This window comes from Dendronephthya gigantea, unplaced genomic scaffold, assembly GCF_004324835.1.
Source record: "Dendronephthya gigantea isolate DGI-Jeju-01 unplaced genomic scaffold, DenGig_1.0 000012F, whole genome shotgun sequence".
NCBI lineage: Eukaryota > Metazoa > Cnidaria > Anthozoa > Malacalcyonacea > Nephtheidae > Dendronephthya > Dendronephthya gigantea.
The window spans coordinates 62,756-88,543 of record NW_021163022.1 but is presented as its reverse complement, the minus strand read 5'-3'; the positions used below and the strand labels follow the sequence as shown (position 1 = coordinate 88,543).

Genomic DNA, 25,788 nt, shown 5'->3' with positions numbered 1-25,788 from the left:
ATGGTAATAACTTCAAATCCACCTTCGTCAGGTTAGCCACGCCATTGCTCATTAGTTCAAATTAAACTGCTCTTATGAGTGATCATTTCGATTTTTCTTTTTTTAGTTTATCGTTGAAGGAGTCGAGATTACGTCAGATTTTCTATTTCGCGATTTTACGCTTTCCCCAAATTGGGAGAAATGTCATGGCAAAGGTAATGATATTTCTAATTTTCAACCTGACGATTGTTAGTCAGCAAGATACCTGAGAATATAGCCTTCTGAATTAGAAACGTCGTTATTTTACGACATGCAAACCTAGTCTACAGCTGGAATCATCTAATAAACAGTAAATATTTCTTTAGCTGAGAAAAAACTGTACATTACGTCAAACCCAAGCCAGCCGGAGAAACTTTCAATCTCGGAACGGACCGGTTACTGTGGGTCATTTCCCCGGTGGTACATGATTGCCGATGTTCTTCCAAGTTCTGTCTATCCTCAAGCCGTGTATGTCTATAATAAGAATGACTACCTCATACTCAACACTGACCGCAATGATGCCCTTTATGGTAGTTTACAGCATTACTTCTATGTTGCCAATGATAACTCAACCAACAGTCTCAACCAATCACACGCCGTGTACATGATGACGAAGGATTTTCACGGCATCACCCATGTTACGAGTCTCCTCCCCAGGACAAGTTTCAGCAGCGCGGATAATACTTTCTTTGTTAAGAAATTTGTTGACATTGAAGAAGGTACGGGTTTAGGTTGCCTTCTGTAGTAACACTGGATCAATAAGAGATGCATGATCCTTACTGGACTTCTAGGAAGAACAGTTTAGAACTGATAGAGCTATCTAGTATAAAAAATTGCTTTTTTGACATATTAAAAATTATTGTTGTATCTTGAATATTCAACGCAGATGAAAGCAAGTGTGAACATGGGTGGACGTATTTGAATGGAAAGTGCTATAAGATATTTTGTGAAAGTAATACGAAATGGAACGAAGCCAGAGTAGGCTGCATTGAAAACGAGGCTGATTTAGCATCTCTTCCAAACGATAAATTGAAAGTCGCTACAGAGTATTTTAACCAAATACAAGTTCGGCTTTTTGGGATACAAACTGTAGCTGTCGGCTTACACAGAAAAGGTCTGGAGTGGAAATGGCTCAATGGTCTTGGGTATAATGGCACTGTGTCGTCCAAGCGAGTGGATAAAGGTCGGTTGGCCTGGAAAAATGAAATGAATGATTGGATTCTAGAAGCAGCTATAGATCCTTTCCATTCAACCTTTGAAAAGCCCTCGGATGTATTTTTTTGCGAGAAAATGAGAGGTAATTTAGTCCGACTCGTGATTTCAAAACATCTTGCCTGGTTTCTGTGGTAATGACACAAATACAAGACTCTGTCCATGAAAATTGTCATCATTGACCCACTTTGTTGTGTTTTGCAGCTGTTGAAATTGTTTTCATTTTTTAGAAAATGCTGCTTATCGTAAACCAATAAACGAATCAAGTTCTAAATCGACGTCGGGGCCAGGTTTCCTTGTTGATGCTGACGACAAAACGTGCATCGCCATCGCTAAGGTTTTGTAGTTGGTTTTTATAATTTGCTGTAATCATACCAGAGGCAGAGCAGAATGTCTCCTGTTTGATTGAAGATAGCTACAATCCTTCCATAAGAATCAGTATTACTCTAATTCCTCCAGAACAAGGGGCCATCTCTTCGTTATTAATTTCCTTTATCATGCTAACAAACACCTTTAAAGAACCATTTTGAATTCTTAGCAAGCACAAGCAGTTTGGATGCATATCGACTTGCAGTCTGAGATGAATATTTATCGTATCAAGTTGACGCCGTCACCGAACCAAAGACAAACAACAATTTATGTCTATTTAACACTCAACGAAACCGTCTTCCAGTCGAAGGCTGTTGTTCTTCCAAATAAAGCCATAAACATATTTTTGGAGCCACCGACTTTAGCAAACCTTATTAAACTTAAAATGAAAACAAACCTGACTGAGATTTTGCTCTGCGAGATTGAAGCGTACGAGACAGGTACGAAAGTTGTACAACTCTTATTTTCATGTCAATTATTGTGTCTGTGAATTCTTCAGCAACATGCTGAACTTAAAAAACTTAACCAAGCGTCTATCTCAGCTGGTTTCTTACTCTGTGCTTGTTTTGTGAGAAGTTAATCTCGCAAGACTTTTCTTGGGCCAGGCTAGTTCACCCTCAGCCAAGAGTTCAGGTCAGCCTCGAACCCAGCTGATTGGAACCATAACCAAGCATATTTCTTCGTATTCATAAATTTTAGACGACTTGGATGAACTGCGGGGTGTGATGAGGTCATTCACACCTGAGCGCTCAGTGCCGGATGATCTTTCAAGCCTTGAAGAGAACAGTTACCTTACAGTTCCCGAATTCTTCCACACTTTTCCCCACTTCACAATACCTGAGCTTGTTTACCCCAGAAGAGGATTTGTGCAAACGTTGGAAGCGTATTTTATGGTAAGACAAGGAGCTTGCAAGTTTTGATTGACTGCATGTGAGGTTTTACAGTGGAATGGAAAGTGATGAAATAAAGTTGAATGAAAGTGAATTGGAGTCGAAATAGTCTCGTCGGGCTGATCTGGAATATGAAATGTTTGCAGAAATGTTATAACATTGTCTTTTTTGTAGCTAAGCGTCAGTGGAAATTTTGCATTCAAAACCAGAGGTGAAGATGAAGTGGTCTTCAATCTTTCACCAAGCCGAGAGGACACGACTTCGCCGATTATGAAATGGGAAGTTAGGTATAAATTGTTGTCCACCAGTCCATGTAAACACGTTTGATCTAAGAACAGAGATATGAGCTGATCCGACGAGACTCTGGAGTATTTATCAGTGAACTTTCTTGTTGAACAGCTTGTTTTTCTTTTCCATTTAGTAAAACCAAGAATTTATCGCCAAGCGTAAATATCGAAGCTTGTGTCCTGTACTTTTTGAAAGGAACCGTAAAACAAATCGTTGACAAATCTTTGTCGTTGTCCCCAGTTCAGCTGTCGGGCAATGGTTCTGTCGTTGTTGATATCTTCCTGAATCTATTCTGGATTTTACCAGGTGAAAAACATGGCGTGTTCATTCCTCAACCTTGTTCAGACGATGTTCGCCATGTTGTCAGGGAACTCAAAAATTTTAATAGAAATCAAATGGATATATTTAGGTGAACTACATGTTGATTTTGCGTTTGAAACCGAGGGTCATCTTAACACGATTGTTGGCAAACCTACTTTGATTACTGGTGAGTAATGAACGAACTTTGACAAAATTCTGTATGAAACCCCACTTTGAAATGAATAATGAATTTCTAGAGCAAATTAGTCAAGTATATTTGTAAATGTCCTCTCGAGCTCTACCGATCATCTCTTCGCATTGTTTATCTATTAGGTGTGTTTGAAAGTCGTTGCGTAGGGTTTTATTGTGGCTACTGTTACCTTGTCGTGTTCATGACATTTGCTGGTCGTGTTCAGTGTAAGCTGTTAAGCAACCAAACCACCAGCCATACTGGTTCAATTATGATAAATTTGGCTGACTGGGTTTTACAACCTGGTATCTACGATGTCAAGGTATTTTGTTTACAATAGATAGCTTTTTCAGTTCTAAACTGTTCTTCCTAGACCTAGAGGTCTAGTATAAAGGGTGGAATTCTGAAATAACCATTTTTTTACGGATTTTTTTTTCCAGATGGGGTACCGAAGTAACGGAGATTGCGCAGAAATCATGAATCTACCTGAACTTGGAACAGATTCAAAATGGAAATTAGAAGTCGTTGGTCGCGTTAGGGTGAATCGTAAGTGTAAATCAATCCTCGAGCGCTCTTGAGTTTAATGAAAATAAAGCAAGTAGTCTACATATGTCATTGCACTTTACTAATTGCTAGTTGTTATTTACAAACAGCTGTTATTGCGATTTCCTGCCTGTTTACGGACAAGATCTGTGATGCAACTGTGTCACATAGTGGATGGGACAGAGTAAAGTATGCTAGTAATAATATTTCAGGTAAGGACTCCGGCCATTTTAAAACTTTTGAGAACTGCTGCATGAGAAGGTTACACCAACATGCATGATCAAGAATATATATTGCTAATTTTGACAGGTTTTGCTTTTCAAAGTTCTGCAAACAATGTCACCTCGCTGTTCTCATTTGGTTCGGTTGAAAACACTGCCATCACAAGTTTGACTGGTCTTTGTGCCAGGTTCAGATATAAGTTGTCCAATTCGTCGGCTACGACACTTTCTCTCTCGACACGCTCACGAAATGACGTTGAGAATAAAATATGGCAGCTGTCTGGAGTTCATGGAGACAGTTTGCATAATGCCTGGGTCCATTTAACTATGCCGAAAGAAACTCTTGAAGTATGTTTTACTTTGAAAGTTTCGTTTAGTTTGAAAACAAAGTGTTTTAGTTTATGCTTTTCTCCTGCATGTAGTATAATACTCGATCCAATACAATTGAATTAAAGTTTTATAACTCCATTTTTACTCACGTTCATTCGTTCCAGTTTGTTTTCAAAGTAAATCCAACAAAGGCAAACGAGACTGCATTGATATCAGATGTTCAAGTCCTTACAGACTCTTGTCCAAACCAAATTAATCCATACATGGCCAGAATCGGTATGAAGATGAGGATTACAGTGTTTAAAATCCTTATATACTTGTGTTGGATTGTTTGTGAATGATTCTGCTGTTGCACTGAGCATTGCGCAAATGAAAAACACCATTCTTTTGTGTTCCAAGGTCATTCATGTAATGATAATCAATTCAGTTGTTCCAATGGCGAATGTTTGAAGCTCAGTCAACGATGTGATGGGGAGAAACAGTGCTTAGATGAAAGTGACGAAGCAGGATGCGATTGTATTCTTGGACAGTTCAAATGTATGTTGAGTCATGAGTGTGTTTCATCGAAGAAAATTTGCAACGGAGAAAGCGATTGTAACGATGGCTCCGATGAAAGAAATTGCGGTGAGATGGTTTGAAAAGTCCAAGCAATATTCTGCAATTAACTGCCGTGGTTCACATCTGGAGCAAAAATATTCTTATTTAGATTTTTGTACGAAAAACGAGTTTTATTGCCCCAGTGGAAGATGTGTGCCATGGAGCTCTACCTGCAATGAAGTGTGGGATTGCGAAGACGGATCTGATGAACCTAACGTTTGCAGACTTTCAGAAAATGGATTAACAGGTACATATATCACATTTATTATTAAATAACCATCTTAGTCCAAGAGAAGAGCTTTGTGATGGGAGAGTTTTCTTCTGTTATCTTGTGTAGGAATGGCCTATATTTTACCTAACTGATATTTCCTGTAATTTTTAGCAAACAAAACTTGCAGTTTAGATAATCTTGGATGTCTTTACGATGAGCAACTGAATAGTACAGATTGTGGATATTATCAAAGTAAGAAATGCAAATATTTTTTCCTCTAAAGACTTTTTATGCGCATGTAGTCTCGGGGGGGAAGTGGAGGCTTTACCAACTAAAACTCTTTCGGGTATTCGTTCTTTTTCAGGATGCGACTTTGAGAACGGCTGGTGCGGATGGAGTAACGTGGGCTCACGTGACTGGAGGGCCAATCAGGGGGCGACTTCATCCGAGAACACTGGACCGGAAGTTGATCATACAACTACCTCATCAGAAGGTAAGATATGATGTAATGCATATTTGCACGAAGAGAGTCTTGGCACAGAACACCAACACGTTGTAACAATCTGTGGTCCTGGAGTGATTCGTCACAACCCAGACATAGCTAACTGCTTAGAGTGGAGATTTTTCAGATTACCTTTCAAATCATTCCAGGTAGTTATCTCTATATTGAGGCCAGTACCCAAGAAGGGAACCAAGGTGACATAGCTCGTCTTCTGGGGGGTCCCTTCAACGCTGGTGCAGTATGCTTACAGTTCTACTACCATATGCATGGTCAGGATATTGGTCATTTAGCTGTGTATACAGCGTCGACTGGCAAAAAAACAATTGAAGAGGTGTTGTGGAAGCGAGCAGGTGAAGTTGACATGCGTTGGCATAAAGCTTTGGTCAATCTTGACAGCGAGAACGAGTTTATGGTAAGAATTATACCTTTACTTTTACTGGATAGCTCTATCAGTTCTAAACTGTTCTTCCTAGAGATCCAGTCAGGATCATCTCTTATTGATCCAGTGTTACTACAGGAAGAAACCTCAACAATGAACATTGTTTCATTTAGATAATCGTGGAAGGTGGTTTGGGTTCCGGATATCGTGGTGACATCGCTGTGGACGATATTCAAGTTATCAAGGGACCTTGTTTAGAAGCGTATCAAGATGGTAAGTTTTTGTTTCTCATAAACACGCTGCTTAAACTATGAATCAGACGAAGTCTTCATTTATTTAGAGGATATCTTGACATGTTCTTTTGATGAACCATGCTCTTGGAATGGACTAGAAACGTGGGAAAAGAGTTCACACAATGCAGATAATTCATCCCTTTTGGAAGGTTGCAGTGTTTTAAATTTCTTTTCTATCTTCCGAACCTCCTACAATCGAATAAAGAACCTGTGGATAGTGAGATAAGAATAACCATTTTCTTATCTTGTTTTCTAGGTTCATTTATTTACACAAAAGCTCCGTTTTCTCTCACAAAAGAAGTCAGCCAACGTTCTAGTAGCATTTCTTACCAATGTTTATCATTCTGGCATCAGCATACCAGCAGATCATGTGAAAACACGACCATTTCCGTCAGTCAACGATCTTTTGACTACAAATGGTCCATTCCAGTCATTAATGCGAGACGTTTCAATGAGAAGTGGCGATTTTCTGAGATACCGTTAAAGCAGTCAACTCAAAACTACACTGTAAGTTAACTAAACCTCGTCTTCGCTGGTTAGCTCTATAAGTTCTTAACTGTCGGAGAAAACCTAAACTAAACTAACTTTATTTATACTGGATAGCTTTATCAGTTCTAAACTGTTCTTCCTAGAATTCCGATAAGGATCATCTCTTTTTATCCAGTGATAGTCTTACAAGATGAATCACAACCTAATCTTCTTTTTAAAGCTATCACTGAAAGCTACTGTGAATGAGGAATCCCTGCAAAGCTGTGTGGTGGCCATTGATGAATTGAACCTGTCACCTAAACCTTGTACAAACATTAAAGAAGGTAATTGAGATATATTAAGGCCATTGTTATTCGAGTCGAAGAATTTGCGTGGAATATTTAGAGAAGAAACTGTCGCAATTTTATGCATATATTTTTAAAAATTATTGTTTTAGGCTTGGATGTTCTGGCTCGTATCGATTCGACGTTTTACTATGGCGTTGAAATCAATTACACCAAAGATATGGTTGCCGTTTTCTTTCAAGAACCGTCGCCCCAATTCAAGCAACTTTACGACAAGCTGAATGTAAACGAAGTAGTTAAGAATATACCCGTGAATGTTTCGCAGTTGAAACCTGATTTGCGGGTTATTTTAGAGACTGAGCCTGGCGCTGCTGTTCTTGGTACGGTTATGGGCGAATATCTTCATGAAAACATCACCGTTAACAACAATAGCGCTAACATCATCCACAGCAGTAATGATTCTACTATCTCCATCCACAGAAAAACGAAGCTGGTGAATTTGACCGTCCGTCTCGATGGAAGCGGAGATATCGTGTCTGTAACACGGGGGAAAATTTGGTTGCTCCCACTACAATTGGCAGATAAAGGTGACGTTATTATTGTAAAGATATTGGTTAGGAAGATCACCATCGAGTAGTTGGTGTTTTTCTTCTCCAAAACTGTGTGTGTTTGAAATTTGCACAATCCAGTTTGATATTATATTGTTTAATTTAGGCTGGATTTGGAGGAATCCTGTGAAAAATTGCGTTGACGGAACATTCTTGAACGGCTCATGTTACAAAACAGTAAAGCAATCAAATTGGTTCGATGCTGTTGACCAGTGCAAGTTTTTTGGAGGCAATTTGCTCATTAACAGTAATTCTAACCAACTGCAGGAATTTTCAAGAAATTATGCAAACTTGGCGTTATTTTGGATATATGATGATTGGTCGGTGTTTTCGAATTCTCAGAACTATAAAAGTGTATTGTTTAATGGAACAACAGGGAAAGTTATGTACATTAATGTTTCTCGAAATGGAACTGATAGTAATTTTCTCAACGGAACATTGCGAGCGAATATGTCTGGAAACAGTGCCTTTGATGAGAGATTTAGAATGGTTGATGAAGAAGGCCCTTTCTTGTGTCCAGCGTTTTACAAGGAATATATGGTGGGGGTGAACTGCAGAAAAATGCTTTTGGGTGTGTGTGATATTCCAGGTAAGTGTGGGGGAGATAAGGGAAAGTTGGTAGGGAGGCGGGGTGAGAATGGAGTGAAGGTAGAGATTGGAGGATGACAGGAGAGTGGAAGGGTTAAATAAAGGAAGATGTGGGAGGATAATAAGGGTGTGGAGGGGAAGAAATTGGCAGATGATAGGGAAGGAGGAGAGGAGAGGGGAGAAGAGGGATGTGAACGAAGATGAGATGGATGATAATGGTGTGGAGAGGGTTGAATAAAGGAAGAGGAATGGAGGGAAGGTGAATGAAAGAGGAGATTAGGTGATGATAGGTAAGACCAGGGGAAGAAATGGGGATAGGAGGGTAGAGTGCATATTCACGAGATACTATAGTTTCTATAATCTAATAAAAACTTCATCATCCATAGTCAAACAAACGCACATTATGTGTGAAGATCTAAAACACGACGTAATTCATTGTCCGGACGATGGAAGCGTTCTAGAGATACACGAAGCCTACGTTGGTCAAGACGTGCAACAGCTGTTTCAATGTCTCGGTTACGATGTTAGCGGCTTTCAACATCCATGCAGCAATTTTCCTGATATGACAAAAAAGACGAAACTTAAGTGCGACGGACGAAAGTCATGTAATATTAGCAAGTCTCTGAGTGATCCGAAGATTCTTTCGACCTGCTGGAGTCATAAAAAATATTTTAACGTCGAGTTTGGTTGCCGAGTTAATTCAACCAAAGGTAAGAGGGTGACGCCATGAAGTTTTGAAATCACTTGTTCATTCAGCCTTCTAGGAACACAGGATGTAACAATGATAAGCTGCAGATCGACTGCTTGTGATTTATTAATAATCGTAGGAAGAACAACTAATGTGTGTTTCTTCTGTATTCTCTAAGATGCTGTTTTGAGGCAACCTTGGTGTCCTAATGGTTACACATCCCGCGAATCAGAATGCTACAAATTTCCCAATGAGAAATTGATGTGGAAGGATGCTAAAACGTTCTGTGAGATTGATGGAAGTCATTTAATGTCGATTAACAGCGAGAGAGAAGATGAAACGTTGAACTCAATGATGAGGTCCTTGGGTGTAAGCGAAGTTTGGGTTGGCTTAAATGACATTACTTATGAAGATATATTTGAATGGTCAGATAATAGTGAGGTAGGATCAAGGTGTACTTTAGATCAAATCAGACCAGCCTGACAAAGTCATCAATGATCCGACTTACCTGACGATAAACTTGGCTTTGAAAACCTAGGTTGGTTATACCAATTGGTCCAGTTCAGAAAGCTTTGGTGATCACTATAGTCAGAACAAGGACTGTGTCGCTGTCAGTGATCTTGGTTGGAAGGTGAAGAAGTGTACAGAGAAAATTAACTTTGTTTGTGAATATGAACTTTGTGAGTGAAATATTTAGTAATCAGTGGCGTAGCCAGCCTGACGATTTTGTCCCGCTATGTAAATTTCGTTATTCATTTCTTTAGAAATTCATTGTTTTCAAAGTCAATAAGCACCAATTTAATATTAGCATAGCGGGACAAATCGTCGGGCTGGCTACGCTACTGTTAGTAATGAGTTATGACTTCATGGTGTGATATGAATGTGTTATGCTTCTGATAGATTATTTTCTTATTGTTAGCAATGGGATCCTGTGACTTTAAGTCAGATTTCTGTGGTTGGAGAAACGAATCACAACTTGACAGCATTGCTTGGATTCGCGAGTATGAAGAAGAAAATGCTTCTATTTCCTCCAATTTTTCTGCTGGTGAGTGTATATATGTTTAAGAGCCTCTGAAAAGACCGCTGTAAAAGATCAAAGATGTCTGAGATATTGAGCATGAGTAAAGAAGCACAGTAAGCTCTCTAAGGCCAAATTCATCTCATATATTTCAGGAGGAAACGATTCTTCTCTTGCGAACAATCACAGTTCTCTCGAGCTCAACCCTTACCGAGTTTCGCTCTATCGTGACACCACTGAAAGACACGTCATCTCGACTCTCCTCTCGCCAGAGATGGCGTCCACAATCACAGAGAGCTATGGCGTGTGTTTGCAGTTTTCATTCCTTCTAACTGGTGAAGAAACTTCATTGAAAGTCATTCTTGATAGAAGAGGAACAAGGATGGAAACTTTGTGGCATGTGCGTGCTTCTAATCAAATTTCCACATGGAGAGAAGCGCGCGTGTCCCTTGGGATAGTTTCCAAATTTAGGGTAACTTATTTGCAAGCTACTTTTTAGGACCGTCAACTTTCAATCGCGACTAAGCGCGGCGCGATTGTTTTCTTGCAGGTCCGGTTAACTGGAGAACTGATGGATCACGACAGCAAGATAAAGATTGCCAAGATTGCATTCAACCCTGGCTTGTGCAAAGCATTGCCTGTTGGAGCTCAAGGCGAGCGCACAAAGTGGACCTCTAGGAAGAACAGTTTAGAACTGATAGAGCTACCCAGTATAAATAAAGTTAGTTTAGTTTAGGTTTCCTCCTGTAGTAACACTGGATCAATAAGAGATGATCCTTACTGGACCTCTAGGAAGAACTGTTTAGAACTGATAGAACTATCCAGTATAAATAAAGTTAGTGTAGTTTAGAGGTTTCCTCCGGCCGTAACACTGGATCAATAAGAGATGATCTTTACTGGACCTCTAGGAAGAACAGTTTAGAACTGATAGAGCTATCCAGTATAAATAAAGTTAGTTCAGTTTAGGTTTCCTCCTGTAGTAACACTGGATCAATAAGAGATGATCCTTACTGGACCTCTATAGGAAGAACAGTTTAGAACTGATAGAGCTATCCAGTATAGATAAAGTTAGTTTAGTTTACAGTAGGTTTCCTCCTGTAGTAACACTGGATCAATAAGAGATGATCCTTACTGGACCTCTAGGAAGAACAGTTTAGAACTGATAGAGCTATCCAGTATAAATAAAGTTAGTTCAGTTTAGGTTTCCTCCTGTAGTAACACTGGATCAATAAGAGATGATCCTTACTGGACCTCTATAGGAAGAACAGTTTAGAACTGATAGAGCTATCCAGTATAGATAAAGTTAGTTTAGTTTAGGTTTCCTCCTGTAGTAACACTAGATCAAAAATAGATAATCCTTACTGGACCTCGACGAAGAACAGTTTAGAACTGATAGAGCAAATCAATTCTAAATCCATGGATAATCATCTCTTTACAGATTTAAGTGCAAATATATTAATCAGCACTAATGGCATCTTAACATCGCCTTACTACCCTTCGTCCTATCCGAACGACATCAACCAACAGTGGCGTCTGAGAACCATGAAGGGTAAACGGATTCGTCTCGAGTTTCTCTGCCTGGATCTTGAGTGGGACCCGAGATGCCAAAACGATCACATTATGATACTGGATGAAGCGCAGCCGAAGAAACAGTTCTACGTTTGTGGAAAAACTATCCCTGGCGATATTAAATCAAAATCTAACCAAGTTCTTGTTGCTTTTCGAAGCAATCACGAGATTCGTCGAACAGGATTCAAAATTAGATACAGCGTAGTTAAAGGTAAGGAGGCGATAAACTGTGCAGGCAAAATTCTCAACTTTTAGTGGTGGAAAGTTATCGGGGTTTTCTACCGCTCTAATGATTAATCACAAACCCAAATTACAAGCTAATCTTTCTATGTTGACAGACGAGGAAGAGGATGCTTGCTCGTTTGCCGATATCCCAGGTATAGACTTTATTATTTTATGTTTTTTGTTGTTAGTTGTTTTTTGTTGTTAGTACTACATAACTGTATTGGCTCAGATCTTGCTTGTTCTTGCTACCAGAGTTGTAAGTCTTCGAAAGTAGTTCTGCAAATTTTCAATCTCTTCTGTCCAATTTTACTACGATGAGGAAGGAGAATTGAAACTGCATCTTTTAACTCTACCTAGATTGTCCTAGCGACTGTCGTTGTTATCGATGGCCCTCAGATCGGTCGAGGATCACTTTGAGCGCGGGAAAAATATACAAAATTCCTTCTGTGTTCCCTCAACACACCGCTGCAATGTAAGACATAAAACAGAAATGAGTCTTTGATTTTCTTTTGCAAGTTGAAGTCAGGATGAACGACTTACACCATTAATTTTGTATCGTTTTAGATTTTTTAGGGAGAGTTCCTTCTATAAATTGAGTGATACAGACTTCGAAAGCCTATCAGATCTGGAACTATTGTAAGCAAGGACTATTTCATTTATTTTTTGTTTAACTATACATGTTTTTACCTGTTTAAAGAGAAATTTTAATTTTTTTAGAAGTTTGAATTACAACTTCATCTCAACCATTGAAGGAAGAGCGTTTCAGAAACTCCGTTCTTTAAAAACATTGTACGTTATTGTAAAAATGCTCGATTATTTCCCCTTAATCGAAGTTGAATTGAGGTTGTGATGTGTGCTAGCTGTAAACAAATCGTTTTATAAACTTTAACCTTGCAGACGGCTTGCCCAGAACATAATTAGAAGCATTCCTGCAAATCTTTTTAATTTCAACTCGTCTCTTGAAGTTCTGTAAGTTATGAAATTGCTGTTCATCTATCTTGTTTACTGCTTTCTTTAAGTTAAAGTAGATAAAGACAACCAAATTATGCCGCACGATATTTCCTAAAACTAGAAAACTATATTTGACTAAAACTAGTCCGCCAAGAAAGAAACTCTTGTTCTTTTACCATTTCAGAGACTTGGGTGGAAACTGGATTCAGACATTAGAAAATCATCCATTCTCTTCCCTGAGCAAACTCCAAGCTCTGTAAGTACCAAGGTTTTCATTCCTGTTGTAACATCTATGCAGAAATACTTCGTTTAAAACGTCTAATCCCTAAGCCTTCTGACAGTCATTGCTTCAATCCTTGCAGGAGCCTCCGTTTCAACAAGTTTGCTGTTTTAAAAGAGGGCGTTTTCACAGGACTTCAAAACCTTACTTTCTTGTAAGAATAATATAAATTTGCAAATGAGTTTGGCTTTTACAATGGACGCGGTCTAATGGCGTATGTAATGTGATTGATTTTTTCAGATACTTAGACAACAATGAACTACAAGATATGGATGATAATATCTTCAACGAGACTGCATCGCTTCAGTTGCTGTGAGTAAAGTATACGCTCTGAAATCCTGTTTGTTTTCCTTTTATGCACAATAATGGTTTACTACAAATGTCTTCAGGCATCTTCAGCGGAATAGACTGCCATTTATCAAAAGGGAATGGCTACAAAATGTGCCCTCACTGAAGAAATTGTTAGTAAAGAAATTGTTCGTGAATGTTTGCTTTGCCTTATATTGCTGATCAGTTAGCAAATAGTTCTATTCTACTTTATATTTCCCAGGAAATTAAATGACAATGGAATTAGAACGATCGAGTCAGGATCATTCGACAAACTTCGTGAATTATCTGAACTGTAAGCCAAATCGTGTTTGAATTATTTCAAATTTGTTCTTCTCAGTGCGAACTATAGTTTCGTGTTTTTAGCGATCTATCAGGCAACGCGATTGACGATATTCCGGAAGATCTATTTACTCCTCTCACCGCATTACGATCACTGTAAGTTTTGAAAGTTCGAAGAAACTTTGTTCAGGCTCCTATAAATGCTGAATAGTTCTATGAAATATCCATGTTTTTGTTTTAGAAAAGTTGATCATTTTACGTTGTGTTGTTACGCGAAGAAAGCACAACCCAGCGTGTCTTGCACCTCTCTCGGTGACAGTGGAATCTCAAGTTGCGATGAACTTTTGAAAAACTCTGTGTTAAAATACAGTATATGGGTTCTTGGTGCGCTTGCGTTCCTGGGTAACCTGGGTGTCGTCATCTGGCGTATCGTTGGAAAGGATAAAAACCGCGTCAACTCGTTTCTACTGACAAATTTAGCCGTTTCTGACTTCATGATGGGAATCTATATGTTGATAATCGCGTATAAGGATAGGCTCTGGGACGGAGTCTATTTCAAGCACGACTTTTCCTGGCGTGCTTCTGATCTCTGTATATTTAGCGGAGTGATTTCGACCATCTCAAGCGAAGTGTCGGTATTCACGCTCTCTCTCATAACCTTCGATCGACTCATCTGTATCGTTTTTCCTTTCAAGTTTCGTAGAATGTCAATGAAACGTGCAGTTTACCTTACTACCTTCATATGGATTCTAGGAACTGCCTTGGCTGTAATCCCTTTAACGGACGATTCATATTTCCACGATTTTCGACGCCGGACACATTTCTACGGCCGCTCACCAGTTTGTCTGCCTTTTGAGCTGTCGAGCGAAAAATCTCCCGGCTGGGAGTATTCGGCTTTTGTCTTCATCGGCCTTAATGGTGCGTTCTTTATTTTTATCGTCGTTTCCTACGCTGTGATGTACAAGACAATAACCCAGGCAGGTCGAGCCGTCAGATCCACCAGATCCAACCAGGATTCCACCTTGGCTAGGAGGATGCTGTTCATAATCTTGACGGATTTCTTTTGTTGGTTTCCGGTTATCATCATAAGTATATTAGCTTTGGTGGATAGCTTGCATGACCCGAGAAAACAGGTGTACGCATGGATAGCAGTGTTTGTGTTGCCGATAAATAGCAGTCTTAATCCGCTGTTGTACACATTCTCCACGCCCTTCGCCCGCTGTTCGTCGATAAGAAGAAACAGCCACCCGTGACAAAGTGTCAGAAAAAACATCAAGGTATGAGGCTATGGGCAAATGAATGAAAGACTGAGAAATGGTTAAGATACCCTTTCATGCAGGTAGTTCAGACACAAACGACGACAGCTTATTGTAGAATACTACCTACACTGGACCACTATACGTTTGAGATATCTTTCTCAGGTACTTCAGACACAAACGACGACATAGCATTAAATGAGGTGGTATAACAACTGCCTAAATAGACAAAACACTTCTCGACGTTTCGACCTGAGGGCCTTCGTCAGAATTGGATTCTTACTAACTCTCCTGACGAAGGCCCTCAGGTGCTGCCACGCTGCTCCTTGGTTATATTGGAACAAACCGCGACAGCTTATTGTAGAAAACTACTTACACTGGATCACCAGGTTTGAGATATCTTTTTCAGGTAGTTCAGACACAAACCAAGACAGCTTAATATTGTAGAATACTATAAAACTAAACTGGAAAGGACAATCGATCTTATTTAGCTTCCAACGCAAATACGCGGTCAGCAAAAGCGAAAACAGAAAACAAACAAGCCGTAAAACCATCCGTTATTCACCGACACAAAATGTTAAACGAAGCATTTGTTGATGACGATATTGCTCCCAGTCCTATTCCACAGAGTGATTCCAAACCAAACGCTGCAAGTCAGGATGAAAAATTCAGGGGAAATCAGGCTATCAACCATTCTCATGAAGATGTAAGAAATTCATCCCGGAATCTAGAAGATATTGATGTTATTGAGCAAGCAGACGAGGTGTATGAAAATATTGAGGGTTTAAACTCAGAGACAAGCGACGAGACAGTCTCGGAGAAAGCTTATGAAAATGTCACGAATGATACTCGTCTTTGATTTCTGGCTTTTTCTGTACAAGAAGAGAACAGATGAAATAATAATTCAATGAAAAATTGATGATACTTGTTAAGATTGTGTTTGTGCATCAGAGCGATTCACTAGGAAAAAAGATTATCTGATCTGAGTGTTTTTAAAATGCATGAAATCCTGATATATTATCTTCTTATATTATAATATAACATTATAGTACGCGCATGCTGATTGGCCCAGAAGCGTGTTTCTATAACTGTGTAGAAAGATGGAAAATGTTTTTTAATAATATGGTTCCGTAATAATATTACTGCATAATTTAGTTTCATATAACACGAAGTAAGCATTCCAGTTTACTGAACAAAATGAAAGAAGTGCAATTTGCAACTCTCTGCTGTATGGATTTCAACAGCAGTCATGGTGGTGTAGTGGTTAAGACAAGTGACTGGTAAGTTGACAGGTGAAAAAAATAATAGGAAAAAATGAAATGAAATAAAATAAGGAAATAAAAAAACAAAAAAAAAAAAAAAAAAATTGATAAAAAATAAAAAAAATTAATAAGAATGGTCTCATGATGGACGAGATGAACTATGGTTCGAAACGAAAACTGGGAATTTTTTTATTATTCTAATTGGAAAATTGTATATGCCTTTAGTTTATTTAATTATGTACACATATGACGTGCATGTGAAATCAATAAAATTCTAAATGCTCTTTATTCACTTCATTTCGTAACTGAATCAACTTGTTTTAGCTTATAGTAAATGCAGTGAGTAAAAAAGGAAATTTTTATACGTTTATAAAACGTACATAAACGCTATCTGAAAACGATAAAAATCAAATTTAGTATATGTAGAAACCCTGTGAAGTCGCAGTGAGCGAATAATAATCTCACAATCACCACATTGAGCAATGTCTTAAATACTAAGCTTTCGGCTTTTGGAGTCGCACTGCGTGACACCTCAATTCATTGCTTCTCTCTCTTGTGGGATTTCGAGGAAAGGTTCTCCTCTTGCAGCGTGCAGGTTGCCAGGTTTGAGTATAGCGCTCTGGCTTTTTTTCTTTTCGCAACGAAAGGATAGAAGTCTGGAAAGAATGTCTTTCATTATGAACTTGAAAAAAGGTTAAAGTAAAATAAAATACTGCCAATTTTCCCAAAAGAAAATAGAGAAGATGTGACCAAAAGAGAAGATTTAGGTAAGATAAGATTTAGGTAAAATAAATATAGTAAATTCAGTGAGCGAAAAAGCACACTTTATATTTATGAAACATACTTAAACGCTATTGGAAAACGACAAAGAGCCATATTCAGTGTTAAAAACGCTGCGCAGTCGCAGTAAACGAATAATAATTATCCCACAATCATCAGATTGAGCAATGTAATATATAGTAAGCCCTCGGGTTTTGGAGTTGTATCCATTGCGTGTCACCTGTCACGTTACACACTTACGTACTTACGTACTTTTTATCTTTTTCATTAGTTAACATGCACCGAAGGACTTATAACCTCATTAACGAACGAAACTTACGTTAAGATCATTGTTCCCTATTGGCTGGGACTGCCAAATTCGTTCATTACCGTAAAATGCCAGGCCCTCATTGGTTGAACGTTTAGTGTCATGTATGATATATTCATAATCGAAAATAAGTTTGCAGTTCTGTTTTGCATAAGTTCTTTCAACGCAAGTTGAATGCTTAAAATATATTCTAATCTTAAAACGCCTTTAAGCCTAGTTTACACTTGTCTGGGATTCCCTTTGGGCTTTGTCCTCAGACAAAGTTGACCGCTGGTGTGCAAAATGCTTTTCTGAGACTATCAGAAAGTAATACAATGGATCCCCGATTCTTAGGAGCCAGTGTGATCCAGGCCTTACACTGATCGATCATTATATATAGCTTATGCGTGTACATTCAAGTTCATTTGACATTATGTAGACCCTAAAATTCGCTCGACTTCATGGATTACTCTGCGTCCTCTCATTGAAGGCAGTAAAACTTTTAGTTCTATACTAGAAGTTCATCTATTCTCGCAGCTTAATAATTTCCACTAAATAAATGTTTGTTTGTAAGACTGCTTTATATTTCCATATTTATTGTGCTGAGAGAGCATGTCCCAAAGGACTAATAGTCTTGATCTATCTTATGACATGAAAATTTACACCGGCATTGCATGCGAGTTATAATTGTTTTCTAACATTTCACAATCTTGTGCTTGTTTCGCGACCATCATATAAAAATTAATAGTGTCAGGTGCAGGTATATGGGATGCTTTTTCGACAATCCTATGCTACAAAATTTATGGAAAATACCGAAAATATAACGAATTTTGAAAACATTGCAATCGACTATTTACTTTTAACGAACATCAACATGCTTACATGCATACATCGTCTCATTTGCAATTATTATACATCTAGCCAATCACAATTAGAACTTTTACGTTCGTACATTTGCATAACTGAATATAACGTCGCTTACGGTCTTCGGTGCATGTTAACTATTATGAACTGAAAAAAGTTTAAGTAAAAAACATCGTCAATTGTCTCCCAAGTTACCAGTCGATGGTTCGAATCCGAGTGTACCTATTTTTCATTATATCCTTCGAAGAAAGGATAAAGTAAATTAAATAATCATAACCGTTCAGCACAAGTTCCAGTAGTCTCGTGGCGAAAGCAATGGTTTCCAATGTGGTAAGTCGATGATTCGAATCCAAATATCGCTGTTTTTTATTATGTCCTTCGAAGAAAGGATGAAGTAGTTTAGTGGGGAAGACAATGGTCTCACAAGTGGTAAAGCGATGGTTCGAATCCTACCATAACCGTTTTTCATTATGAACTTCGTGAAAAGGATCAAGTAAATTAAATAACCATAGCCGTTCAGTAAAAGATCTTCTAGTCTAGTGGCAAAGACAATGATCTCCCAAGTTGTAAATCCATGGTTCGAATCCTACCATAACCGTTTTTCATTATGAACTTCGTGAAAAGGATCAAGTAAATAAAATAACCATGGCCGTTCAGCAAAAGCTCTTGTAGTGTTGTGGCCAAGATGTTAGCCTCATGTATTGACAGTCAAAGGTTCGAATCTCGTTTTAAATGAAAGTTGATGTTTGTGTCAGTTTTCAAGAACCGAGCCCAAAGGGCAGGGAAACAGGGTCAACAGTAAACATCGATGGTAGATCTGTACGATTGATCTTTAATCTGTTATGTTTGCGCTCTTTATATCTTCTTAAATTGTCTTTGATAAGTCTCAAGAGGCCTGCAAACTTAACACCAATTCCCGTAATGGATCTGAGCTTGAAAGATCAACAAATCATCAAGATTGTTATCCAGTTTATTGTAGCCTTGGGCATTTGTCCCAACCTTTTTGAAGGAGTGGGTGCAGCCTTTAAAGAAAGAAATGTATTTTGTAGCGGTACGTAATGCACAACAATTGTCGGTAGACAATGTGATAATCCCCACGGGGATTACATGGTGGAGTATTTCCGAGTGATCAGAGTCATTCGAAGGCATCTACCTCTAGCTACTTGGTTAAATTTAATTAAAATTGTGATGGCGACGTCGGATGTGGAACGAGAACTCCTCGCTAGTGGTAACGAAACCAGTGCTGTGCCGATTAATTTCGCTCAACCCGTTACACAACCGTCGGGATCCGCTTCGCAATCTACAGTAAACATGGCTAACAACGAACACGTATTCCATCGTCTTGCCCAAATCTTGGACAACAAACTAGACCAAAAGCTCGCGAGTCTTAAAAGAAACTTCGACGAAAGGGAAGACCTTCATGCCTCTCAGCTTAAAAAATTGAAGACGGAATCAAAAGCTTCGATCAAGTTCATTCAAATTCAAAGGCAACAAAATTCAATATGAATTCAACGTGGCCTCATTAGACAGGCTTGCTACGGTCTCAAAGTGTTTACTAAACGGAGATTTATCGAAGGCGAACGCTCAGCTAGAGAAGCAAAGATCTGCCATCGAGAAAAAAAATAAGCTCATTCGATTCGCTGATAAAAGCCCTGCTGGTTGGACGGCCGTAGATGAATACCAATCGGACGACTTGGCCAAAAACTCCAAAGATGAGAAAAAAATACGTGCTGCTGAACGCAGAGCTTTGACGAAGATAAAACTGGAAAAGCAGTCGAAAAAATCTACTAATATGAGAAGAGATACTCCGCAGTAGCGATCGTCCTTTCAGTCCACTTTGTCGCAACCGGCACAATCATTCCGCGGTTTCCAGCCCTTTCGTCCGTCCTTTCGTCCGTCCTTTCGTGGCAACCGACAACCCCAACCAACCGACAAATGTTTTAGCTCTGGGCAGTATGGCCACTGGGCAAGCTCCCCTATTTGTGTCAACAGGCAGCGAAACGAACGTCGACATACTGTATCCGTCCCTCAACACTGACTTCCTTACGGAAAAACGACAAAAAGCAGCGGCTGAAAGATTGAGTGCATTTAGTTCTTTATTTTTTTATATAATCCTCAAACCAATTACATTAAAATTAGGTAAGGATCGCATTGCAACCCCTAAAGAGAAAAGTCACATGCCAAGCAAGACACAATCCCACGAGAATCCCCTACGAAATTTTACGCAACGAAAGACCGAAGTAATACTTGATGAAAATAAAGTAAAAAATGATGGAGGTCTTAAATTACCTGATAAAGTTTCAGGAAAAGTTTCAGAGTTTAAACTGGAGACGACGACCGATACAAATTCTAAGATGCAGGAAGAAAATAACGATAATGAGGATAAGATACGAAAAGAAGGTTCTGGAATTAATACAAAAGGATGCACCAAAAGATTCCTAAAAGGTAGGAGTGCTTATTCGTGGTATTCGTTTATTATAGTCTAATATGTAGGTACATCAGGCCCATAAAATTATATTTATGTATTTTATAACGATGTAAATAAGGCAATTTGATTGGCTAAGAAGCGTTTTACAGCAGGCCGATATTTTTCATTCGAAGTTCGGGTCTCGTGGTGAAACCATATATAACTGACTGTATAACTTTGTTCCCTATTGATTTTGGTTGTTTATACGCTTATAGAGACAAAGATGAAAGGTTCTATGTTAAAATACAAGCAAAACAACCCGCAGATTCAGGTAAGTAATGTAATTTCTTATAACATCGAGAAGACTGCAATTACCTTTGCAGTGTGCTTTTTCACTAAAACCGGCTTACATCATGAAATTATTCAGGTAAATAATTCTGCACTACCAACGCTGAATGCTGCAGAGAACAGAACATCTGTAAAGGTAGATACTGACGTATTCTCTTTGACGTATTATAAGCTATACAGCTGATAGTCTAGCTAGTCATACCAAGGTATTATTCCATGCATGGAAATGAACAAAGAGTAAAATCGTCTCTCGATTATAATTCGATTAAGGCGACTCAAATGCAGAGCGAATACCCTGGGGACGAGGTTAGCTAATAACACGGTACACTAAGGGTGAAATAAAGACATCCCCCGTCATTCACAGGCTGTTATTTTGTGCATCGAACTTCATTTTCCCAAACATTTCTTCTTGCTATAGCTATCTCACACACCTGAGAGAATGGATAAGATATTTCATTGGATACAGAGGTCAAGTGGGAAAGGTAGCATACATTATGTAAACTGCTTTATATTTCACTATTTGTTTAAATATATTAACTTCTTTTCATATAGAACGGGAAGTGGCATTTAATTTACTGTCCACGTTCAGCACTAGTGAGAAATTTCAAACCAAAACAGCGAAGAAGAAGGAAAGAGTGAAAATTACACTGCAAGTGTTGGAGAGGTTTGTCACTATTACACTTTTTTTCTTTGGTTTCCATTTCTTTTTTGGAGTTTATCGAATTGTCTGTTGCTGCTTCAAGCTACTGTATAATATAATACTCGGCAAATAACAAGTGAAAACGTACTAGACCTCTTGTTTCAACCAGGAGTAAAATGCCCAAATCCATGGAACCAATGCAACTAAAGACGTCGAAACGAGATTCAACTGCAATGAGACTTGGTCACAGAGAAAGCTATAATAGGCTTGTGAAACAAAGAGAGAAAGAAGAGATGAAGACATGGCATCATGTACCATTGTACCATCACAGTAATACAAGTAACAGAAGCGCGCTGTTTCTCCAACCATCAAAAAGATATCAAAGTCATTTCTCAATCCACCCAGATTGGGGCCTTCATTCACAAGCGAGATTTACGAAGTCGATAAAAACATAGTGTATTTGTACATAGTAACATTAACTAAGTTGCATGTTTTGGTTTATTTCAACCTCTAAAACACACCAGTATATTGACTATTGGAAGAGAAACTGTAGTTTATTGTAGAGTCAGCATTAATTAACTTCCGAAGCTTGAATTATAAGTTCTGTAAATACATCAAATTCCAAATTCAAATTTTTCCCGGATAGTATCAAAATTAATGATCAGTAAGAGTTCGTCATTAAATATTTTTTGCCCTTTGAACACATTTTCACCGCTTCATAAAAAGTGCGTGCTCTAGCTGCTAGGCGTTAAAGCGATCCAATTTTGAACAAAATGACTATTTTCTTTTAATTGTTTGCGCCGCGCGAAAAAGCTGAATTAACCCTACGTCATTGCATCTTTCAATCAACCTCGTGAGGGTGAGGTTGTAGACCTCTCAATATATTCTGATAAGGCGGGATTAAACTCGTGGTCAGGTTGCGAAACCCGAGGAAAAAGGTTTAAACTTTATATTGAACTGTATACATACAATAAGCTTTCATTCAGAATAAACCTGACACAAGCTCATATAGATATGTGAATATTTTAAATGTACCTTTTCAGCAGAAACATATTTTTCCTAGTCCAGGATATCCAAGCCATATTCTTCATACATCATTTTAGTCGTTTTCCCTTCAATATCCGCTATAAAGACAAGAATTGACAATGAATAATTCTAAAGACAAATATATACAGTATATATAAAATTACGAGTTGGCAATGTCCTTAGGTAATTTTATAAAATAAATAAATCTTGTCAATTTCATCTTCGATGACTTCAAGAGAAAATAATGATCGTAACAGTCCAATAGACTTGAAACGTAAAAAATCACAATCTTCAAAGCAAATTTTCATTACTTTATATACTTCAATACTGGATACTGCTTTGACTTTGTTTCTATGAGCACACGTTAAAATCTTTGAGCATTTTCATTTTTGTTTTCATGCCAAAACGGTTTCAAACAATAGAAGTTGAAGCTAATTTAACATATTGAGCATAAGTTCTCTTGTTTAAACGATGAACCAGACAAAAGGATTTTGAAGACGCTCAAAATCGTGTGACGCTCTCGTGTGCATGCACGCAGCCTGTGTTCAATTTTACCCTTTATGCACATGGTAAAGCACCACGCTTACCAATTTTCCCCAGCAAAACCTGTCCTACATCTTTAATTTCATTATATTCATGTAGTTTATCAATATGCATCTGTAGTTCGTCTTCAGAATATTCTATTTCCAGTTCATCTATTTCTTTGTCAATATTAGCAATTCTGTCTTTCAAAATATCAACATTGGAGCCCGCTGTTTGAGCAAATCCGTCACAATGTTTCCCAGGTAAGTCTAACAGCTACAAGAAATAAATCCACACATGAAATATTTGATGATTACATAGCTAGGTTAAGGTCTGATGTATCAAGAACTAATCAAGGTCTAATCCACCCAGTAGTAGTACTGAATCACAGGAGCTAATCCAAGCTCTAATCCACCCAGGTATTAGTTGAGATCTGATCAATCACAGGAGCTAATCCAAGCTCTAATCCACCCAGGTATTAGTTAAGATCTGATCAATCACAGGAGCTAGTCAAGGTCCAATGCATCATGGAAGCTACTCATTTAGGTCTGATCCATTGTGGCCGGAGGCTTATGTTGATTAAGGTTTTATCCAAGCAAGCTAGTTAAGGTCTGATCTATTACGCAAGCTAGTTAAGGTCTGATCTATCAAGCAAGCTAGTTAAGGTCTGATCTATTACGCAAGCTAGTTAAGGTATGATCTATCATGCAAGCTAGTTAAGGTCTGATCTATCAAGCAAGCTAGTTAAGGTCTGATCTATCATGCAAGCTAGTTAAGGTCTGATCTATTACGCAAGCTAGTTAAGGTCTGATCTATCAAGCAAGCTAGTTAAGGTCTGATCTATCAAGCAAGCTAGTTAAGGTCTGATCTATCAAGCAAGCTAGTTAAGGTCTGATCTATCAAGCAAGCTAGTTAAGGTCTGATCTATCAAGCAAGCTAGTTAAGGTCTGATCTATCAAGCAAGCTAGTTAAGGTCTGACCTATCAAGCAAGCTAGTTAGGGTCCGATCTATTAAGAAAGATTGATGAGGTCTGATCTATTAGAAAATGCAGTTGAGAAAAGATAAATTGGCAGAGCCAATGCATTATGTCATATGAATCTTTGATAATTAATACAATGACTGATTACCACCTCTACCAACTGATAGCAGGTTTGGTGAAATATGAGAATGCATATATATATATACTATCAGAAGAAAAAACTGTCTATAGATATGGAAAGATGCAATAGCATTATATTAAGCAATGTTCAAACAGGATACTTACTGGAGATTTGAAGGGTTGTCTCAACCTTGATCTTGATTTTGGTCTACTATCACTGTAAAATAGACACCAGTAAACTAATATTAAACCTTGTGTCAAATATGACTGGCCAAATCACTTGCTAAAATTTAGTGGATATATAGCTATATATTTTCCTGAAATTTTATGTAGAGATGTTGATGTGATCTTTAAAAATTATATATTATACCTTGTTGGTGTGGAAAAGTTGGATTTCTCTTCATGATGGGTGTCAATTTTCCCAGCCATATACCATGATAACTAAGGAATAATATTTATTAAAAAATAAACCAAAGAGCCCCAGACATATTTTCCCAGGCTGGAGTTGTTCAAAGCCTGACTATTAACTTGATTTGACATTAATGTATGTAGCCAACAATTTAAAAAAGTAAGGTAAAAAGCAAATTCCAAATAAACAAGACATCGTGAGAATCAAAATATAATTCAAACAATTGCTTTTTACTTTACTTTGTTAATGTATGTATTTCAGGAGTTTCAGCTTCCGGGAAAAAAATCTCTTTTGAACCAGGAGTATTACGTCTGATACAAGTCAGAACACCTATTCAACTTTATAAACTGTTGGAAATTTGACTTGTGGAGTGTGAATTCATATTAATCCACTAAATCCAGCCATCCAGGGTTATACAAATTGCAAACTAGTTTTTGAACAATCATTGAATTACTAGTATTAATACATTTAGAAAAAACAATCGTACTCACATTCTCCTTTCTTAACAACTGAAAGTTTAATTGCAAAAGTAATTTGCTAAATACTAGCACGAAAAAAAAAGCGGCAAATTTATTTAATTTTTATCTTTATCAGTTTGTCTGCTGTGACAGCTGTGTTTTCAATTTACAAATTTCCCGCATTTAAGAAGCGACATTTGCTTCGGCGTATTTTTTGACGCAAAAAACGCAGCCCTAACACTAACATAAACCATACCAACTGACATTTCTCGGGCTGAAGGCACTAACGAGAATACAGAGTTAACTGTCTGAATGTCTCTGTCGCTGTTTTACTGCTGTAAGGTTGATGAAGATGTTTGATGTTCATGAATGATTTCTGGTATTGTGCTATTGTTTAATTCAGAGACTCAGCCATGCAGAGACTGGGGAGAGTATTCAGGGGTTAATTAAGGTGGTTTTTAGTCTATATAATTTTTTTTTCGAACCATATATGTTTAATACCAGTATTTTTTTGTATGTAAAAGAAATTGGAAAGCATGCCAAAAAATTTCGGGAAAGAGGATAAAAACACCCAAAAAAGATTAAAGATCATCCAGCCTATGCCACAATCTAACTTGATGATACAACCAGCTGCAATATACCAGCATAGATTACAACTGCGAAAGGTGCAAGGACAGTTGCTATAGGAAGATCTCTCCCCCCCCCAATAACTCACATCTTTACGGCCGCCTAAGGAGGAGATGCACTACGGCCCCCAGACCATGATGTATGTGCACCT

General features: G+C 38.1%; 4 protein-coding genes and 1 long non-coding RNA gene across 8 annotated transcripts; 4 read left to right on the top strand and 1 right to left on the bottom strand.

Annotated features, from left to right (window-relative positions):
• The first annotated feature begins 389 nt into the window (after positions 1 to 389).
• On the top strand, positions 390 to 3,845 carry LOC114518999. Its single transcript, XM_028539056.1, has 6 exons — positions 390 to 737; positions 905 to 1,315; positions 3,018 to 3,083; positions 3,187 to 3,264; positions 3,411 to 3,589; positions 3,708 to 3,845. Exons 1-6 carry the CDS (start codon positions 443 to 445, stop codon positions 3,843 to 3,845), a joined length of 1,167 nt encoding a protein of 388 aa, XP_028394857.1. The 5' UTR covers positions 390 to 442.
• A 5,750-nt stretch (positions 3,846 to 9,595) lies between these two features.
• LOC114519102 lies at positions 9,596 to 10,665 on the top strand. The gene is made up of 4 exons (XR_003686546.1): positions 9,596 to 9,680; positions 9,920 to 10,045; positions 10,174 to 10,490; positions 10,569 to 10,665. It is a non-coding gene; the product is annotated as an uncharacterized LOC114519102 (long non-coding RNA).
• Positions 10,666 to 11,950: 1,285 nt separating this feature from the next.
• On the bottom strand, positions 11,951 to 25,151 carry LOC114519100 (DNA repair protein SWI5 homolog). 4 transcript variants are annotated; one of them, XM_028539164.1, is made up of 6 exons: positions 25,044 to 25,151; positions 24,514 to 24,584; positions 24,309 to 24,360; positions 23,109 to 23,319; positions 22,531 to 22,619; positions 11,951 to 12,277 (listed from the first exon to the last, which is right to left on the bottom strand). In XM_028539164.1, exons 2-5 carry the CDS (start codon positions 24,570 to 24,572, stop codon positions 22,555 to 22,557), a joined length of 387 nt encoding a protein of 128 aa, XP_028394965.1. In that variant the 5' UTR covers positions 24,573 to 24,584; positions 25,044 to 25,151; the 3' UTR covers positions 11,951 to 12,277; positions 22,531 to 22,554. The 4 variants fall into 4 exon arrangements, with proteins under 4 accessions (XP_028394965.1, XP_028394967.1, XP_028394964.1 ...); XM_028539166.1 differs by lacking the exon at positions 11,951 to 12,277 and adding an exon at positions 15,404 to 15,635 and having other exon boundaries at positions 25,019 to 25,151; XM_028539163.1 differs by lacking the exon at positions 11,951 to 12,277 and adding an exon at positions 15,404 to 15,635.
• LOC114518998 (G-protein coupled receptor GRL101-like) lies at positions 13,312 to 15,057 on the top strand. The gene is made up of 3 exons (XM_028539055.1): positions 13,312 to 13,355; positions 13,594 to 13,665; positions 13,894 to 15,057. Exons 1-3 carry the CDS (start codon positions 13,312 to 13,314, stop codon positions 14,903 to 14,905), a joined length of 1,128 nt encoding a protein of 375 aa, XP_028394856.1. The 3' UTR covers positions 14,906 to 15,057.
• LOC114519097 lies at positions 19,926 to 22,086 on the top strand. The gene is made up of 6 exons (XM_028539158.1): positions 19,926 to 20,545; positions 20,783 to 20,838; positions 20,935 to 20,991; positions 21,274 to 21,337; positions 21,408 to 21,519; positions 21,665 to 22,086. Exons 1-6 carry the CDS (start codon positions 20,056 to 20,058, stop codon positions 21,948 to 21,950), a joined length of 1,065 nt encoding a protein of 354 aa, XP_028394959.1. The 5' UTR covers positions 19,926 to 20,055; the 3' UTR covers positions 21,951 to 22,086.
• Positions 25,152 to 25,788: the final 637 nt, after the last annotated feature.

What these genes read in the sequence shown, in the direction of transcription:
- LOC114518999 (XM_028539056.1), top strand. Translation starts at nt 443, where the DNA reads ATGATTGCCGATGTTCTTCCAAGTTCTGTCTATCCTCAAGCCGTGTAT. An exon ending in TCTATTCTGGATTTTACCAG is followed by an intron (nt 3,084 to 3,186) that starts GTGAAAAACATG and finishes GGATATATTTAG; the next exon opens with GTGAACTACATGTTGATTTT. An exon ending in CTGGTATCTACGATGTCAAG is followed by an intron (nt 3,590 to 3,707) that starts GTATTTTGTTTA and finishes TTTTTTTTCCAG; the next exon opens with ATGGGGTACCGAAGTAACGG.
- LOC114518998 (XM_028539055.1), top strand. Translation starts at nt 13,312, where the DNA reads ATGGATGATAATATCTTCAACGAGACTGCATCGCTTCAGTTGCT. An exon ending in ACTGCATCGCTTCAGTTGCT is followed by an intron (nt 13,356 to 13,593) that starts GTGAGTAAAGTA and finishes TATATTTCCCAG; the next exon opens with GAAATTAAATGACAATGGAA. An exon ending in CTTCGTGAATTATCTGAACT is followed by an intron (nt 13,666 to 13,893) that starts GTAAGCCAAATC and finishes TTTTTGTTTTAG; the next exon opens with AAAAGTTGATCATTTTACGT.
- LOC114519097 (XM_028539158.1), top strand. Translation starts at nt 20,056, where the DNA reads ATGGCCACTGGGCAAGCTCCCCTATTTGTGTCAACAGGCAGCGAAACG. An exon ending in AGAACAGAACATCTGTAAAG is followed by an intron (nt 20,992 to 21,273) that starts GTAGATACTGAC and finishes TTCTTGCTATAG; the next exon opens with CTATCTCACACACCTGAGAG. An exon ending in ACACTGCAAGTGTTGGAGAG is followed by an intron (nt 21,520 to 21,664) that starts GTTTGTCACTAT and finishes TGTTTCAACCAG; the next exon opens with GAGTAAAATGCCCAAATCCA.
- LOC114519100 (XM_028539164.1), bottom strand. Translation starts at nt 24,572, where the DNA reads ATGGCTGGGAAAATTGACACCCATCATGAAGAGAAATCCAACTTTTCC. An exon ending in AACTTTTCCACACCAACAAG is followed by an intron (nt 24,361 to 24,513) that starts GTATAATATATA and finishes TCTATTTTACAG; the next exon opens with TGATAGTAGACCAAAATCAA. An exon ending in GGTTTTGCTGGGGAAAATTG is followed by an intron (nt 22,620 to 23,108) that starts GTAAGCGTGGTG and finishes TTGTCTTTATAG; the next exon opens with CGGATATTGAAGGGAAAACG.